The sequence below is a fragment of the Malania oleifera genome, chromosome 6, assembly GCF_029873635.1.
Source record: "Malania oleifera isolate guangnan ecotype guangnan chromosome 6, ASM2987363v1, whole genome shotgun sequence".
Classification (NCBI taxonomy): domain Eukaryota; kingdom Viridiplantae; phylum Streptophyta; class Magnoliopsida; order Santalales; family Ximeniaceae; genus Malania; species Malania oleifera.
In genome coordinates, this window is record NC_080422.1 from 87456839 (window position 1) to 87474221 (window position 17383).

At 33.2% G+C, this 17383-nt stretch overlaps 1 protein-coding gene across 1 annotated transcript; it reads right to left on the minus strand.

Moving 5' to 3' along the window:
* Window positions 1-7387: 7387 nt before the first annotated feature.
* Window positions 7388-16301, minus strand: LOC131157099 (uncharacterized). Its single transcript, XM_058110986.1, has 7 exons — window positions 15957-16301; window positions 15778-15839; window positions 15577-15660; window positions 8910-8964; window positions 8170-8305; window positions 7951-8001; window positions 7388-7868 (listed from the first exon to the last, which is right to left on the minus strand). Exons 1-7 carry the CDS (start codon window positions 16072-16074, stop codon window positions 7769-7771), a joined length of 606 nt encoding a protein of 201 aa, XP_057966969.1. The 5' UTR covers window positions 16075-16301; the 3' UTR covers window positions 7388-7768.
* Window positions 16302-17383: the final 1082 nt, after the last annotated feature.

Here is a 17383-nt window from a genome sequence, read left to right on the forward strand (position 1 = left end):
TAGGCTTAGAAATGTGAATATGAATATAGTTCTAGAGTTGAACTAAGGAATTGGGAATTTATGAAATACAGGGTTATTGTGTAAAAGCTACAGGCATGAGCTAGAGATTCGGCGAGTATTTCCCCATAAAATAAGGTAAAGATAATAAAACTTGTCTGGTTGACATTCTGTAGATAAACTGAAATATGTAGGTTCGGGAAAATATGAATACGATAATTATTCTGGGAATTTAGTGAATTGACTGGAGAATATACGTGTATAATTTCAAGGCGTTGAAATTATGAACGCCGCAGGCATGAGATAGAAAAACAAAAAACAGAATTTAGTTAGTCAGATAAGGGAAATATGTTATGCCAGTTAAATTAGAAACTTTATCAGTAAAGTATAATATTTGATCATGAGTTTTCAAAGTATGATTTTTGAACATATCAGAGCATGGAAAATTATACAAATTTCCAGATTATATTTAATGAATTTTATTTAATTGTGTGGCATGAGAAATATTGGAATATTATAGAGTTTTATACAGATTTATAGAATTATGATCATGTAGTTTTTACAAAATTATGATATACAACTTATACTATTTTATTTACAGTGTCTTACAGAATTATAGTTTACATGGTTATACAGAATTACGTTATACAGTATTTCACAGAAATATGAATATACAACATTTTATAGAACCATGATTATACAATATTTTACAGAACCATGATTATACAGCATTTTACAGAACCACAATTATACAGTATTTTACAAAACCATGATTATATAGAGTTTTACAGAACCATGACTATACAATATTTTACAGAACCATGATTATACAGAATTTTATAGAACCATGATATACAGAGTATAAAACCATGACATACAGAAATACAGATTATACAGATTTACAATTATTACAACGTCATGGTTAATACAAATAATTACAGAATCATGGTAATACAGTTGATACAAAATCATGGTAAAACAGATAGATATTATATAGAAATAGTATTACATAGTATCAAAACATGATGGAACAAAACAGTTTATAGAGCCTGGTACTGTAGCTATACAGTATAGAAAGTGCAACCATATGTCTCAGATAGAGTATGACATTGCCGATTGTGCCACAGGTAGAGTAAAGGGCTCCCTGGCGTTCGGACTAGGTGGAGCTGGCCTTTCGTGCTACAGATATATACATAAATATAGTTAGACTAGCACTGGTAGGCCAACTAGTGTTTAGTCTCGCCAGCGGGTCGCACAACCCTGTCATAAGGGGTTAAATCATGACATACAGCCATCTAGAAGAGTTTTCAGAATTATGTACATATATAGTATACACAGTAAACAGAGATTACCTACCATAGATAGAAGTATGATTGAATAGATAACTCAGAAATTTCTGTATTTTAAATGGCATAAGTGTGGGTTATTATACAAATACTTTTATATGATATCTTATTTACAGTTTTAATTAAAGGATATGCTTTGCGTATAAACTCATATGTCACACACTGGTAATAACATGTTTCTCCTTACTAAGAGGTGTCTCACCCCAGCTTTATAAACATTTCAGGTAATCCTAAGAGGCGTGCAGAGCTGGCTCAGAGATAGAAGAGGTGACTGGGTCGACATAGTTTTGGGGTGAGTTTTGGACTGAGTGGTAGAGCCTACAGTATTTTGGGATTTTTGGAAAATGATGTACATGTGTGTATATGTAAATATAGGTGGGTCGGTAGTACTCTAGTATTGTGTATTTTGGTATATGATTTGGATATTTATGTTTTTCCGCTGCATAGGTAATATACATGGAATGCACAGGTTACCACGACACCCACTCCGAGCCATGATGATGATAGATATTTATATACAGGGTATCAGTGTTATGTTATATAGCTTGACATTGTAATTAAAAAAATGATTAGAAATTTTGGGTCATTACAAATGTGCTCCTACAGTAGTAATATAGGGAGAGGAAATTTACTTAATTTTATGAACTAATGTCATGTCTTCTTGTCGAGGAGCAAAATAATGAGCTTTTGATGAAAAATCACCAAACTCATCCAACTGGTTCGGCCTCATTCCCTGAAGTGAATATGAATACATCTTGTTGTTAATGACGAGGTTGTAGGCATGGTTGTGGTCGTGATCGAAATAATCACAAGCATCAATGTGAGGCAATAATCCCCCAGAAGAGGGATGGCCTTCAGAAGCGAGTAAATGATCAAAATCAACAACCCAGACAACATGAAACTGAATGTTATTGATGCGAAAGAAAAGGTCATTGGTTGTGTACCTGTGATACACTCAGGCACTTGGTAGATTTATAGCAACCCTTTATAAAAGATAAAGAAAAGAGTAAAGAGGTTGAAACAAATTTTGCTAATAATGTTGTTTCAATAGATCTTAATGCTAGACCATCCAACTCTATTTATCTTGATGTTGCTGATTTCTTTGTAAATCCAGATGAAAATAATGATGTAATATTTTAAGTTAGATAGTAAGTAATGTTGTATTATGATTATAAATAAATTGTTGCTATGATCAATTATAGTAATGAGTTTTTAAAATATTTGTTGTAGTGTGAATTTTCTTAAAGCTTAGATTAATTATAAGATGTCTTTGGAAGAAGTTTGTTTAACTGACAATGCAACAACGCACACAATTCTTCGAGATAGGAAATATTTCCATTACTTGAATATATCTTCAACAAATACTAATACAATATCTGGTTCTACAAATTTGATTGAAGGCTCCGGAAGAGCTAATATAAAGTTACCCAAAGGTACTTTATTACAAATTGAAAAAACTTTATATTCTAGCAAGTCCAGAAGAAATCTGTTAAGTTTTAAATATTTAAGACTTAATGGATATCACATTAAAATTACAAATGAATGTAGTGAAGAATTCATTTATATTACTTATATTGTTTTTGGAAAGAAACAAATTTTAGAAAAACACTCAACTTTATCTTCTAAATTGTATTATACAAAGATTAAAGTAGTTGAATCATATAATGTCTTACACCAGAAGTGTAATAACCCAAAGTTATTTATACTTTGGCATGATCATCTTGGACATCTTGAAGATATAATGATACGTAGAATCATTGAGAATTCACATGATCATCCACTAAAGAATCAAAAGATTCTTTTATCAAATGATTTCATGGGTACTGCTTGCTCTCAAGGGTAAGTCTTGAATCACTTAGTTTCTTACAGAGAATTCATGGTGATATATGCGGACCAATACATCCACCATCTAGACCATTTAGATATTTTATGATCTTAATTTATGGATCTACTAGATGGTCACATGTTTCTCTACTTTCTACTCGTAATATTGCATTTGCTAGACTTCTTTCTCAATTGATTAGATTACGAGCTCATTTTCCCGATTATCCAATTAAATCAATTCGTTTGGATAATGCTAGTGAATTTACATCCCAAACTTTTGATAACTATTGCATGTCACTTGGAATAGATGTTGAACATCTCGTTGCTCATACCCATACACAAATTGGTTTTGCTGAATTTGTTTTTAAGAGACTTCGACTCATTACTAGAACTATGATTATGAGAACCAAATTGTCTTTATCTGTTTGGACACATGCTATTCTTCATGCTGCATGTTTAGTTCATATAAGGCCAACTGCTTACAATAATCTTTCACCCATGCAATTAGTTTCTTGGCAACAACCTGATATTTCTTATTTAAGAATACTTGGTTGTGCAGTATATGTTCCTATTGCCCCTCCTCAAAGAACTAAAATGGTTCCTCAACGTAAGCTTGATATCTATGTTGGTTTTGATTCTCCTTCTATTATTAGATATCTTGAACCTTCAACAGGTGATTTGTTTAAAGCATGGTTTCAAAATTGTCATTTTGATAAAGCAGTTTTCCCTACATTAGAGAGAGTTAAATCAGTGTCTGAAGCACAACATGAAATGACATGGAATGCCATGAGTTTATCTCATTTAAATTCTCACACAAATCAAAGTGAACTTAAATTTCAAAATATTATCCATTTGCAAAGGATTGCAAATCAATGACCAGGTTCTTTTGCAGATATCAAGGTCATACTAAAATCTCATATACCTGCTGCAAATGTTCCATCACGTATTGATGTCCCTAAAGGACAACAACCGGCTAATGAATTAAAACATAAGTTAAGCATGGAAGGCCTATTGGTGCAAAAGATAAAACTCCCAAAAGAAGAAGATTGAAATTTGTAAACACTCTAGAATAGGTAATCCATTTGACATTCACAAACCCATTTCTCCTAAAAATGAAATTTCTATTATAGAACCTCCTAAAGAGCAATCTCCTGAAGAAAAAACTCCTGAAGAGACATCCCTTGAAAAGGGACAAGTACTTGAAAATAATAATGAGATCTTGATTCATTTCATAGGAGAAATGTGGGATAGAAATAAAGTTATTGTCAACAACACATTTGCATATGCAATAGCTACTGACATTACCAGAAGTAATGAGGATCCTAAACCTAAATCTGTTATTAAATGTCGATATAGAAGTGATTGGCCAAAATGGAAAGAGACTATCACATCAAAATTAAACTCTCTATCAAAAAGAGAAGTTTTTGGACCTATAGTCTAGAAACCAGAAGATGTCCAACCCGTTGGATACAAATGGGTATTTGTGCGAAAGCGAAATGAAAATAATGAAATTACTTGATATAAAGAAAGGCTTATGGCAAAAGGTTTCTCGTAAAAATCTGGAATTGATTGTGAGGAGACATATTCTCTCGTAATGGATGGAATCACTTTCAGATTCTTAATTGAACTAGCAGTTGCTGAACGACTGAGCATATGTCTTATGGACATAGTAACAGCATACCTATATGGATCATTGGATAATGAAATTTATATGAAAATCCCTAAAGGATTTAAATTTCTTGAAACAAAACCCAGAAATTTATATTCAATTAAACTCCAACGTTCTTTATATGGACTAAAGCAATTTGGACGCAAGTGGTACGATCGATTAAGCGAGTACTTTATAAATTAGGGATTCATAAATGATCCAATTTTTCTTTGCGTTTTTATTAAAAGATCTGAATCTGGATTTGCTATAATTGCTATTTATGTTGATGATTTGAAATTAGATCGGACTCTTGAATAGCTCACTAAAGCTACTAATTATTTTATAGCGGAATTTAAGATGAAAGATTTAGGAAAGACAAAATATTGTCTTGGCCTACAGGTTGAACATGTAAATGACGGAATTCTTGTTCATCAATCTAAATATACCGAAAAGGTATTAAGGCAATTCTATATGGACAAAGTTCATCATTTGGGATCTCCAATGATGGTGCGATCACTTGATGTTAAGAAGGATCCATTTCGACCTCATGAAGAGGGGAAAGAATTACTTGGTCCCGAAGTACCATATTTAAGTGCTAGCGACTCTCTAATGCATCTGGCCAATTGTACAAGACCCGACATTGCGTTTGTTGTAAATCTACTAGTAAGATACAACTCTGCTCCTACTCGGTAGCACTGGAATGAAATTAAGCACATTCTACCCTATTTGAGAGGTACATCTGATTTGAGTCTATTCTACTCATTTGATTCCAAAACTCAATTAATAGGATATGCAGATGCTGGATATCTATCTAATCCTTACAATGCTAAATCTCAAAATGGATTTCTTTACAGAAAAACTGTTATATTTTGGAAATTAGTAAAACAGACAATTACATTAACATCCTCCAATCATTTTGAAATACTAGCTATCCATGAAACTAGTAGAGAATGTGTATGGTTCAAATTAATGATTTTTCATATCCAAACAAATTGTGATCTTCAATCAATTAAGGATATTCCAATAGTTTTATATGAAAATAATGGTGCATGTATTGATCAACTAAGAGGAGGATACATAAAAGGTGACAGAACAAAGCATATCTCTCCAAAATTCTTCTATACACATGAACTCTAGAAGAATGGTGATATAGATATTCAACAGATCCGATCAAGTGATAATTTAGTAGATTTGTTCACCAAAGCTTTACCTACTACAACATTCAAGAAATTGATTCATCTTATCGAAATGAGATATCTTAAAGATCTTAACAAAAGTAATTAAAATATGGGTGACATCTAAGGGAGAGTGTTATGAAATATAGATAGATGTCCCCCATGTCAACTATGAACCTGTCCCATATATCTACACTAATTCATTTCCCGTGTGAACCTGCCTTATATGTTTGTACTAATAAAGTGTATGTCACCCCCATCTTCCACCCCTTAGATTTTCCACCCAATAAATGCTTAACTATCCATATTGCCCTATAAAAGGGCACCCTCCCCTTCTCATTTGGGACACACATTTGATGCTTCCATGTAAGTAGACATATAGTGAGAATAGGAGAAGATAAGAGATAAAGTGAAAAAAGGATAAAGAGAAGATAGAGATATCTTGTACAAAGTCGGTTCCATATCATATTGTAATTTCTCCCGAGATAGTGAAGAAATGATAAAGAGAAGATAGAAATATTTTGTTAAAGGCCGGTGCTATGATCTCACCCGCCTGTGGAGTAGGTATAACCAAATCACGTAAAATTTGTCTTATCTCTATTTATTTTCTGTATCTTTTATAACATAAAATTAATTCTTTTTTAAAAGTTTATTTTAGATATATGTTTTCATTTTATTTATTTTTTTGACAAGCAAACTTGGAAAGGTGAATCTTTTCAAATTTTTTAGGGTAAAGTAGCCTTTACCTCTTAGATTATATCAGCTATTACAAATATTTCCTTAAACACTTGCACCCTTTAAATTATTAAAGCATATTAAGATAACAACTATTAGCTAAAATTATAAAAATATTTTTATACCCTCTTATTTTAATTTCTCTCCAACTTAATTAGTAGTAATTTTTTTATGGTAAAAATCAAACAACAGTATTGTAGCAAAGTTAAAAATATCATATTATATATAGAAAAGGACATCTTAAGAAGCATAGATGATACAGTTTAGGAGATGTCAGTATATTTTTTCTTGAAAACGAAGCTGGTAATATGATTACCATTTTATCCGTAAATATATTGACATTTAAATGTCATATTTAATTTTGAAAAGACTGGGCACGTCTATTTTCATCCATTTTGTGTCTAGGCAGACTTCCATGAACAGGAGTGGCAGTTTTTATCGCACTTCACACTCTTCAGTTCCTATCATTCTCTGTTTCAATGCTGTTGCAGGAGTTTACCATTTCAGATCCAGGTGAAAGATCATATCTACAAATACATCGGCTGGCAAACGAAATTACAAACCATGCTATCAACAACTGACATTCTTCCTTTTTTCCTTTTTTTGGGGCATACAAAAAATGATGACACTCACTATGACATGAAATAGAAATATAAACATTATTAGATGAAAATGAAGACAAGGGCATTATATAAATATTGTTTTAAATGACTCGACAAAATCTCCGGTACACATTGTAAAATAAATATCTTGTCCAAAACTTGGGGAAAAGAACCTCGGCAATAGTTTCTCTGCTTAGCTCAAATAGATTTCTCTCAGCTAACAAATTTACAAGATCTATAGCAAACATGGCCCCATCCTCCACAGCACGCAACCTGTGTCTAAAACTTGAAATTTTTAAGAGCATAATCACAGCATTTTTGCATTTTTCCCACCAAACCATATCCCTGCCTTGTGTACCATACTCTCAAAAGCTCAACAAGAACCTCTGGGTTGCCCTGCCTCCAGCTCAAGCAAAGATAATGAAGGCTGAAAGAAAACTTTCAGGTGGTCTTGTATGTGTACATGTAGCTTCGAAGTTTCCTTACTTCTTCTGATGATTCAGAGAGCAGATGGTCCACGTAGAGGCAAGCTCCAGCTCCGCTGCAATTGTGGTGGGCAAATTTTTTCAGTAAATTAATTGGTTTCATTGATTGAAAAGGAGATGAAGTCATTAGAGACATACCTAAGAGGTCCTAGCGGACGCCAGATGACATCCCACCGAAACTTTGGCAATCTAATAACAAAAGAAGAAAAAATTTGGTAAGCACATAACTCTTGCTGATACTCATCCCCCAGCTAAGGTACTCATAAACATTTTCATTTAAATGTTTGTGGGTCATAGTGACATCCTGAAAATAAATTATACATGTGAAAAAATCATAGTGAGATACATGTGACCTACCTCAGCATGTAGTATAACCAGAAAAGTGCCAGTAGCATGCCAGCATAGCAGGAGTACCAAATCCATCTCCTGCGATTCTGTGAATCATACAGTAGCCCTAGTATGGCCATTAAACATGCTGTAACAGCTATCCAATCTGTTAAAATGCATGCATCAGTGCCACCCATATAAAACAAATCCATAACAAAGTGAACCTCATAAAACATAAAAGCATATCGCCAAATTCCTAGTCTTGCATGGAAATTGGAAAATAAAAGCATTGATGACTAATCATTAACCAAGCCTCAATAATACGAGGAATATAGCATTAATACACAAAATCCACATAATTTCCAAATTAATCATGTTCATAGCATTACTTAACATTTTCATTAAAAATTAATTAATCACCAACAAAAAATTAACCAAGAGGGGGCTTGTAATTGTAATCAAAACCAAAGAAATCATTTAAAATATAAAGACATTTTGCCTCGATCAACCTGTTTCCATCCAAGCACAAGTCTTCTAAGAAACTTTGTTCCCCTCACCCCATCCCCAATAAATAAATAAATAATAAAAACCACTTTCCAAAAATGAAGCTCTACCTTTCATCCATTTTCTAAATATAACAAGTCTTTGCCAATTTTTGTTCCAGATTCAAAAAAAAAAAAATACACATTATAGCACTCAAATTTTGTTATATCATAACAAATCAGGTAATGAAAAATACAAAACTAGTAGGGATGTGTACAGAAATGAACCTGCAAATATAATCACACTTGAGTAAACCTCGTCCATAAAGTAAGCATGATAACGCTGTTCACAGAAAGCCAACAATATATATTCATTATTCAATGAGAAATGATAATACTCATAGGTTCTTAAATAGAGAAAGCATTTGAATGCATGTCATAGTTCCAACTAATTATTTCTAAGCTCTTCCAAGCTAGACCTATCGTGATTAGATACATAGAGCAGTACACACCATCAAAACTGGACTTTCACAAAAACAAAATTATTGATTATTTCTTCATTGTGTTCTACTTAATCCTTATGCTCATACAAATTGGTAACACTATTGAAAGAATATTAAACAAAAACAGCTTTAAAAAATTATAATGAGATATCTTTTCTTCTCTCTCTCTCTCTCTCTCTAACACTACAAATGGAGACACAAAACTTCCATCTTCAACATTATTTGAGTGATTTTACATGTCCCAGTAAACTAAGATCTTCATCTCTCTCTCTCTCTCTCAAAATCAAAATCCTCCAAGGGTGGTGATTAACAATCACTAACTAGATACACCGTAAAAGTAGCAGATTCAAATCTTAAATCTTACCAAGAAAATTAAAAAAAAAAGACACAATTGCAGTAAACAGGTCCAGTGTGCAATTAAATTCAAAGAGAAAAACACTTTCATACCCCACCTGTAGCAGATTAAACAAAAACAGCTTTAAAAAATTACAATGAGATATCTTTTCTGTTTATGTGCCCCCTCATCTAAACTAATTCAATATTGTTGGTTGTCTGGCAATAACACTACAAATGGAGACACAAAACTTTTATCTTTGACATTATTTGAGTGATTTTACATTATTAAAGCTTGATATACATTGTTGGCCCACAACCTAACATCTTAAGCATTTAGGTAAAGTGGTAATCTAACATACATGTCCCAGTAAACTGAGATCTTCATGAGTTAAAAATAAAAATAAAAGCAATTTCCATACAACTTTATGCAAGGACCAACTATTAACATTGTCATAAAATTCACTAACGGCTTTGATCAATAGAGTGTTCAATCGAAATCAAAATCAAAATCCTCTAAGGGTGGCGGTTAACAATCACTAACCAGGTACTCAATAAAATTAGCAGATTCAAATCTTAAATCTTACCAAGACCAAAAAAAAACGCAATTGCAGTAAACGGTTCAGTGCGTGATTAAATTAAAAAAGAAAAACACTTTCATATACCACCCGTAGCAGATTATAGCTGCTCACTCTATTAAATTTATGACTTATATTAATGATGAAGCCAACACGGAAAACAGCATGGTGTAACAAGGAAGCTTCAGGATTTATCGAAGATTTGCTCTCTGTCTAAAACCGTCGATCAAACTGTTGACGGTTACATTGATTTTATCCACAGTTTGTTCTCTGTCTAAAACTATCGATGACACCGTCGACGGTTATCTTGGTTTTCATCGTCAATTTCGTTTCTGTCTGAAACCGTCGACAGTTTCCATTCTATTAAGTTAGTTTTCTATTTTCAGTAATTAGTTTCTTGTTAGTTGGTAGTTAGTCGGTTTGTCAGTTACAATTTTATGCGTATATATATGAGGATTGTTGATGTACATGAAGATATGCAAGAAATAATACAAGTTAGAGATTCATTTTTCATCCCCAAGATTCTATTTTTCCTTCTTTGTTTCTTGCAGTATACTCTTCCTTTATTTTGACATGGTATTAGAGCAAAGTTCTTGTTTTTCGATTGAAGATTTTTCCAATCCATATTTTCTTCATCATGGAGAAATCCCTGGTTCAATCTTGGTTTCTCAGCCTTTGAATGGTGAGAATTATTATGCATGGAGCAGATCAATGTTGACAGCTCCCAAAGCCAAGAACAAGACCGGTTTTGTGGATGGAACGTTTTCTCAGCCTGAAGATCAATCTGATCCATTGTACATTCTGTGGTTTCATTGCAACAACATGGTCCCTTCATGGATCTTGAATTCTCTTACAGGAGAAATTGCTCTAGTGTTATCAGCACTTCGATTGCTGAAGAAGTTTGGCGGAATATGAAAATCAAATTCACACAAGGTAATGGCCCCAGTTTGTTTCAACTCAAGAAAGATCTTGCTTCATTAGTTCAAGATCAATATTCTGTTAATTCTTATTACACGAAATTGAAACCAGTATGAGATAAATTTTCTACTATGAAACCAATTCCTAACTGTTCTTGTAATCCAGGATGTTCTTGTGGAGCTTTAAAAACAATGATTGAGCAACATCAAAAGGAATATGTTGTTCAATTTTTGATGGGTCTCAATGATTCTTTTACACATATTCGAGGGCAAATTCTCCTCATGGATCCAATACCATCCATTGATAGAGTTTTATCTCTCACTTTACAAAAAGAAAAGCAAAGAAAGGTGGTGGGATCATCCTTGATGATTGAGACTGCTACTTTATTTAGTAAGAATATTCCTAGAACAATCGCCAAGAATCATCAGAAGCAACGTCTCAAGCCAGTTTGTACTCATTGTGGTCTCACTGGGCATACGGTTGATAGATGCTACAAGTTACATGGGTATCCACCTAGATATCGTCAGAATCCAAGAACCAAAACATCTTTTGCGCATCAAGTTTCATTATCTTCCCATGACCCAAATTGTTCTTCCACAAATCCTCAGTTTCCTTTCACCAAAGAACAGTGCCAACAACTTCTTTCTTTTCTACAACCCTCTTCACAAACACCTCAACCCACAAACATGAATGCTATAAGCAAATCATCTGTTGTTTCAAACTCTTTGAGTTTATTAGGTATAATTAATCTACCTGATTTTGTTTCTAAGCAATCAAATTCATGGATAATTGATAATGGTGCTACTGATCGCATGGTCAGTTCTATTTCGCATTTCACTACAATTACGTCTGTTGTAAACACATCAGTTAAATTGCCTAATGGAACATGTGTTCCTGTTACACATAATGGAACTATGAAAATATCAAGATTCATTACTTCTTCATAATTTTATGTACGTCTCATCTTTCTCTTTTAACCTCATTTCAATAAAAAGACTCACAGAAAATTCTTCTTGTTTGTTGTTTCTTTCTCATTCTTGTTTTATGCAGGACCTACACTCATGGAGACGATTAGAGTGGCTAACCAAGTAGCTGGACTATATCTACTGCAAACATTTGTTATGAATTCTAGTGTTTTTTCTACTATAAATTTCACTTCCGTTGTAAATCTTCCTTCTTTTGATCTTTGGCATTTAGGCTAGGCCATCCTTCACTTCATAAGATTCAAACACTACAAAAGGTGTTGCCTAATATACATACTCTTTCAAAATTCAATTGTAATGTTTGTCCATTGGCAAACATAAAAAATTGCCATTCAATACTAGTCATTCCATCATAAATAAAATTTTCAATTTGATACATTGTGATATTTGGGGTCCTTTTTTTGTTTAGTCAAGTACTAGTTTTATATATTTTCTTACAATTGTGGATGATCATTCACGTTGTACTTGGGTATATCGAATGAAAAATAAATCTGACACTCGCTCCCTAGTTCAGTCATTTTTTAAGCTCATAGAGACACAATTTGATATTCATATCAAAACTATAAGGACTGATAGAGGGGCTGAGTTTGATATGTTTGAATTCTACTCTTCTAAAGGAGTCTTGCATTAGCAAACATGTGTTGCTACACCTCAACAAAATGGCGTAGTTGAGCGTAAGCATCAACATCTATTAAATATAGCAAGGTCTCTTAGATTCCATGTCAATTTACCCTTTGTTTTCTGGAGTGAATGTGTTCTCACAGCAGCTTACTTAATCAATAGCACACCTTCTCCTCTTCTATCTAATAAAACACCATATGAGGTGTTATTCTCAAAACCACCAATTTATAATCATCTTAGAGTATTTGGTTGTCTCTGTTTTGCATCTACTTTATCTCATAATCATTCTAAATTTGCACCTAGAGCTCGTCCTCGTGTTTTTTTTGGATCTCCATATGGCACCAAGGGATACAAACTCTATGATTTAGAAACCAATGTCATTTTCTTATCCAAAGATGTAATTTTTCGAGAATCTATATTTCCATTCAAAACAAGTCATGATGTTCCCATTCCGTCAGTAGTCATACCAATTCCTCAAACAAATGATCTCGTTCCTATTGATATATAAACATATCCTATAACTCAAACTACTCAAAACATTCCTTCAGATCCTGTGGATACTATTTCCACCTCCATAAATGAACCAATAAATACTTCAGCTCCAACTACTTCTCAGCAAAATCTTGATTATACTACTTCACAGCCTAAGACTAGAAAATCCACTAGAATTCGCAAAAATCCATCATATCTTGCAGATTATCATTGCAACTTAGCTAATATTGTAGATGTCACTTCATCATTTTTTATTTTTTGAGTAAAGGTCTTCTTTCAAGTACTATATATCCAATTTCAAATTCTCTAAAGTATTCACACTTTCTATTTCTTTGCAAAAAGAACCAACATCTTTTCGACAAGCCATTCAACACACTGTAAAGCCATGGCTGATAAAATTCAAGCTTTGGAAGATAATAAAACTTGGACTATGACTCACTTACCTCCTAACAAGCAATCTATTGGATGTAAATGGGTTTACAAGATTAAATATAACTCTAATGGTTCTGTGGAAAGATACAAGGCTCGATTAGTTGCTAAGGGCCATACACACCAAGAAGGACTGGACTACTTGGACACTTTTTCACTAGTTGCCAAATTAGTTATTGTACGAGTTTTGTTAGTCATAGCTACATCCAAGAATTGATCTTTGCATCAACTGGGTGTCAATAATGCACTTTTGCATGGAGACTTGGAAGAGGAGGTGTACATGTCCTTACCTCCAGGCTTTCATTACAATTTGAAGGGATCATCTCCTCAGGGGGAGTTTCTACCGTTTGCTCAAACTAATTCCACTAGCTCTCAGCTTGTGTGCAGACTGCATAAGTTTTTGTATGGTCTTATACAAGCATCAAGCCAATGGTTCTCAAAGTTTTCCTCTACCTTGCTAGCTCATGGTTTTGTTCAATCTTCAGCTGATCACACTTTGTTCACTCGACAGAAAAATAATTCGTTTATTGCATTGCTGGTTTATGTAGATGATATCATCATTACTAGTAATGAGGATGATGTTGTAGCTGATTTAAAGAAGAATCTTCATTCTCAATTTAAGCTCAAAGATCTCGGACCTTTAAAGTACTTTTTTGGTCTTGAGATTGCTCGTTCCACAAAAGGCATTGCAGTCTCACAAAGGAAGTATGCTCTCAAAATATAGTCTGATTCTGAGTATTTAGCATGTAAACCAACTTTATTTCCTATGGACCAAAACTTGAGATTATCCAAAATAAAAGGAGAGCCTCTCTCAGATCCTCTTTGTTACAGAAGATTAGTAGGCAGACTTCTCTACTTGACCATTAAAAGACCTGACTTGTCATTTTTTGTTCAAATATTAAGTAAGTATATTGCAAATCCCCCTGAAGCTCATTTGGCTGCTGATCATCGTGTCTTGAGATACATTAAAAGCAATCCTGATCAAGGGTTATTCTCTCTATCAACAAATGATTTACAGTTGAAGGCTTTTTGTGATGTCGATTGGGCTGCATGCAGAGACATTGAAAATCCATTACTGGCTTTTGTGTGTTTCTGAGACAATCCCTCATTTCATGGAAATCCAAGAAGTAGAATACCGTGTCTAGGTCTACAGCAGAGGCTGAATATCGTGTCATGGCAACGACTACATGTGAAATTACTTGACTGCAACATTTGTTGAAATATTTACTTGCACCTCAATTTAAACCACCTGTGTTTTTTTTGTGACAATGAGGCTACATTGCATATAGCCGCCAATCCAATTTTTCATGAACATACAAAACATATTGACATTGATTGTCATATTGTCAGAAGAAAATTGTCGGCAGATACTATGAAAGCATTCGATGTTTCTTCAGCTAGTCAGTTAGCCGATATTTTAACTAGGCCTTTTGGTTATAGTCTCTTCTCTAATATTCTTTCCAAGATGGGTGTTATTAATATTTACACTCCATCTTGAGGGGGAGTATTAAATTTATGACTTATATTAATGATGAAGCCAACATGGAAAACAGCATGGTGTAACAAGGAAGCTTCAGGATGTTTTAGGATAAAACGTCGACGATTACATTGACTTTATCGATTGTTTGCTCTCTTTCTAAAACCGTCGATGAAACCGTCAACGGTTACATTGATTTTATCGACAGTTTGCTCTCTGTCTAAAACCGTCAATGACACCGTCAACGATTATCTTGGTTTTTATCTTCAGTTTCGTTTCTTTCTGAAACCGTCGATGGTTTGTCCTGTAACCGTCGACGGTTTCCATTCTCTTAAGTTAGTTTTCTATTTTCAAGTAATTAGTTTCTTGTTAGTTGGTAGTTAGTCGGTTTGCCAGTTACAAATTTATGTGTATATATATGAGGACTGTTGATGTACATGAAGATATGCAAGAAATAATACAAGTTAGAGATTCATTTTTTTCTCTCCAAGATTCTGTTTTTCCTTCTTTGTTTCTTGCAGTATACTAATTCCTTTATTTTGACACTCTCTTTGCCTTGATAGAAGCTTGTTCATATACGTATAGACAAGAAATATAATTATAATTGCACGGGATTAATACCAGTTCCCAAGGAGATGATGCCTGCTGATAGATGGAGAATATAAGAAACGCAGCAAAACAAAATAGAAGCGCCGCGAATACACACTGCAAGAAATTAGGGAGAAAAAATGAATTCATAAAAACTTCGGATGTAAGGATTTCAAAACTACAGAACATATGTATAACCATGCATATAATAAATGGAAATTTATACGTACGCACCCTCCAGAGAAAACTCTGCTGCGCTTGACTCTTTTCAAATGATCGCACGAGCTCCTCTTGCTCTGCTAATCCAAACGGAAATTCAAATCGTAAGCATCCATGCAATCCCGCGAAACCCTAATTTGAGAGAGAGAGAGAGAGAGAGAGAGAGAGAGAGAGAGAGAGAGAGAGAGAGAGACCTTGGGAGTCGATAGGACGAGAATCGTCGACAGTAGGGAGAGAGAGATTGTGATCATCGTCTAGGTGGTCTCTGAGAGACTTCTTCCATTTCCTGTTGAGCTTCCTCATCACCATCATCTCATTTCATCTCCCTGAATCTCCAGGTCTTCTTCCCTCCTACACGACACTGCTCTCCGTCCTAAGCTCCGTCATCCCCTGTTTACGACTCCTAGTGCATCAGGGAAATAATGAAAACGAATTTCCGGAACACGATTTTAATTAAAAATGAGTTCTTAAATTATTTTTGTTGAAAACGCTTGAAAAGCTAGTAATGGAAATAATGAAAACGAATATACGGAACACGATATTAATTAAAAATGCGTTCCTAAAATTGTATTTGTAGAAAACGCTAGTAAGTAATGCTCTTTTATTTTAATCCCTAAATGCAGCAAAATGATCATAAGTACTTAAGAAAAATTAAATTATTTATTAATTGAGAATTTGTTTTCCTTTTAAGATTGTAAAACCAAAGGTACATTTTAAAACCGTTGAAGCGTTAGAACTCTCCGAATTTCTAATCCCGTACGAGAGTAAAAAATTATGTCAGATAAAGGATGGAGTATCTCTAATTATGTAGTTTCAATCTAATTCGTTTCCATAATAATAATAATACAAACTATAATTGAATAACACAACACACATTAAATATCAAAATATGTTCTTGAACACTCATCTTATAACTTAAACTTCACTTTGATAGTGTTTTGGAGTGTAAATTTCGAATTTAAAATTTAGCTTTGAGTTAATTTGAACAAAATTAATTTTATACTATATTTTATTCAAATCTAAACCAATTTTAAATCTAAAACCTCTCCCAACAATGAATTTGAGTAATTCTTTAATAAGTAATAAATTGAGAACAAAAATTAACACATAGGAGAGGAGAAACTGTAGGGCATAAGGGTGAAACATCAACTCACATGTCTTGAGTTGAATTCATCCTAGGATCAAACTAGTATCTAAGTAAAAAATTTATGATGAGGGATGCTCTTCCAATTACTTAGAAAGTAGCCCATCATTTTACGATCAAATTTTTTTTCTATGATTTCTGTCTATTAACTTTGACAATCAGTTATGAATGTGAATCCTTAGAATTCATTTAGAGTTATATATATATATATATATATATATATATATATATAAAAGAATTTTTGTTTAAAAAAAAATATGAAACAATTCATTTTTTATATTTAATTATTGAAAAAAATATAAAAGAAAATAAAATATATCGCAAAACATTGAACATAAATTAAATTGTATGTACCATTTATATTTAGCTTTTTAAAATTTTCAGTTATATTAGAAAAAATTCTTGTTAATGGTGTTTGATATAGAAAAAATTAAATAAAAAATAATTTTTCTTCTTATGTTTTTTGTTTTGTTCTTT

Coding starts and splice junctions, on each gene's coding strand:
- LOC131157099 (XM_058110986.1), bottom strand. CDS start 16,074: ATGATGGTGATGAGGAAGCTCAACAGGAAATGGAAGAAGTCTCTCAGA. Junction 8,965..15,576: donor CATCATCTCCTTGGGAACTG/GTATTAATCCCG, acceptor TTCTGTGAACAG/CGTTATCATGCTTACTTTAT. Junction 8,306..8,909: donor AAGTGTGATTATATTTGCAG/GTTCATTTCTGT, acceptor GCATTTTAACAG/ATTGGATAGCTGTTACAGCA.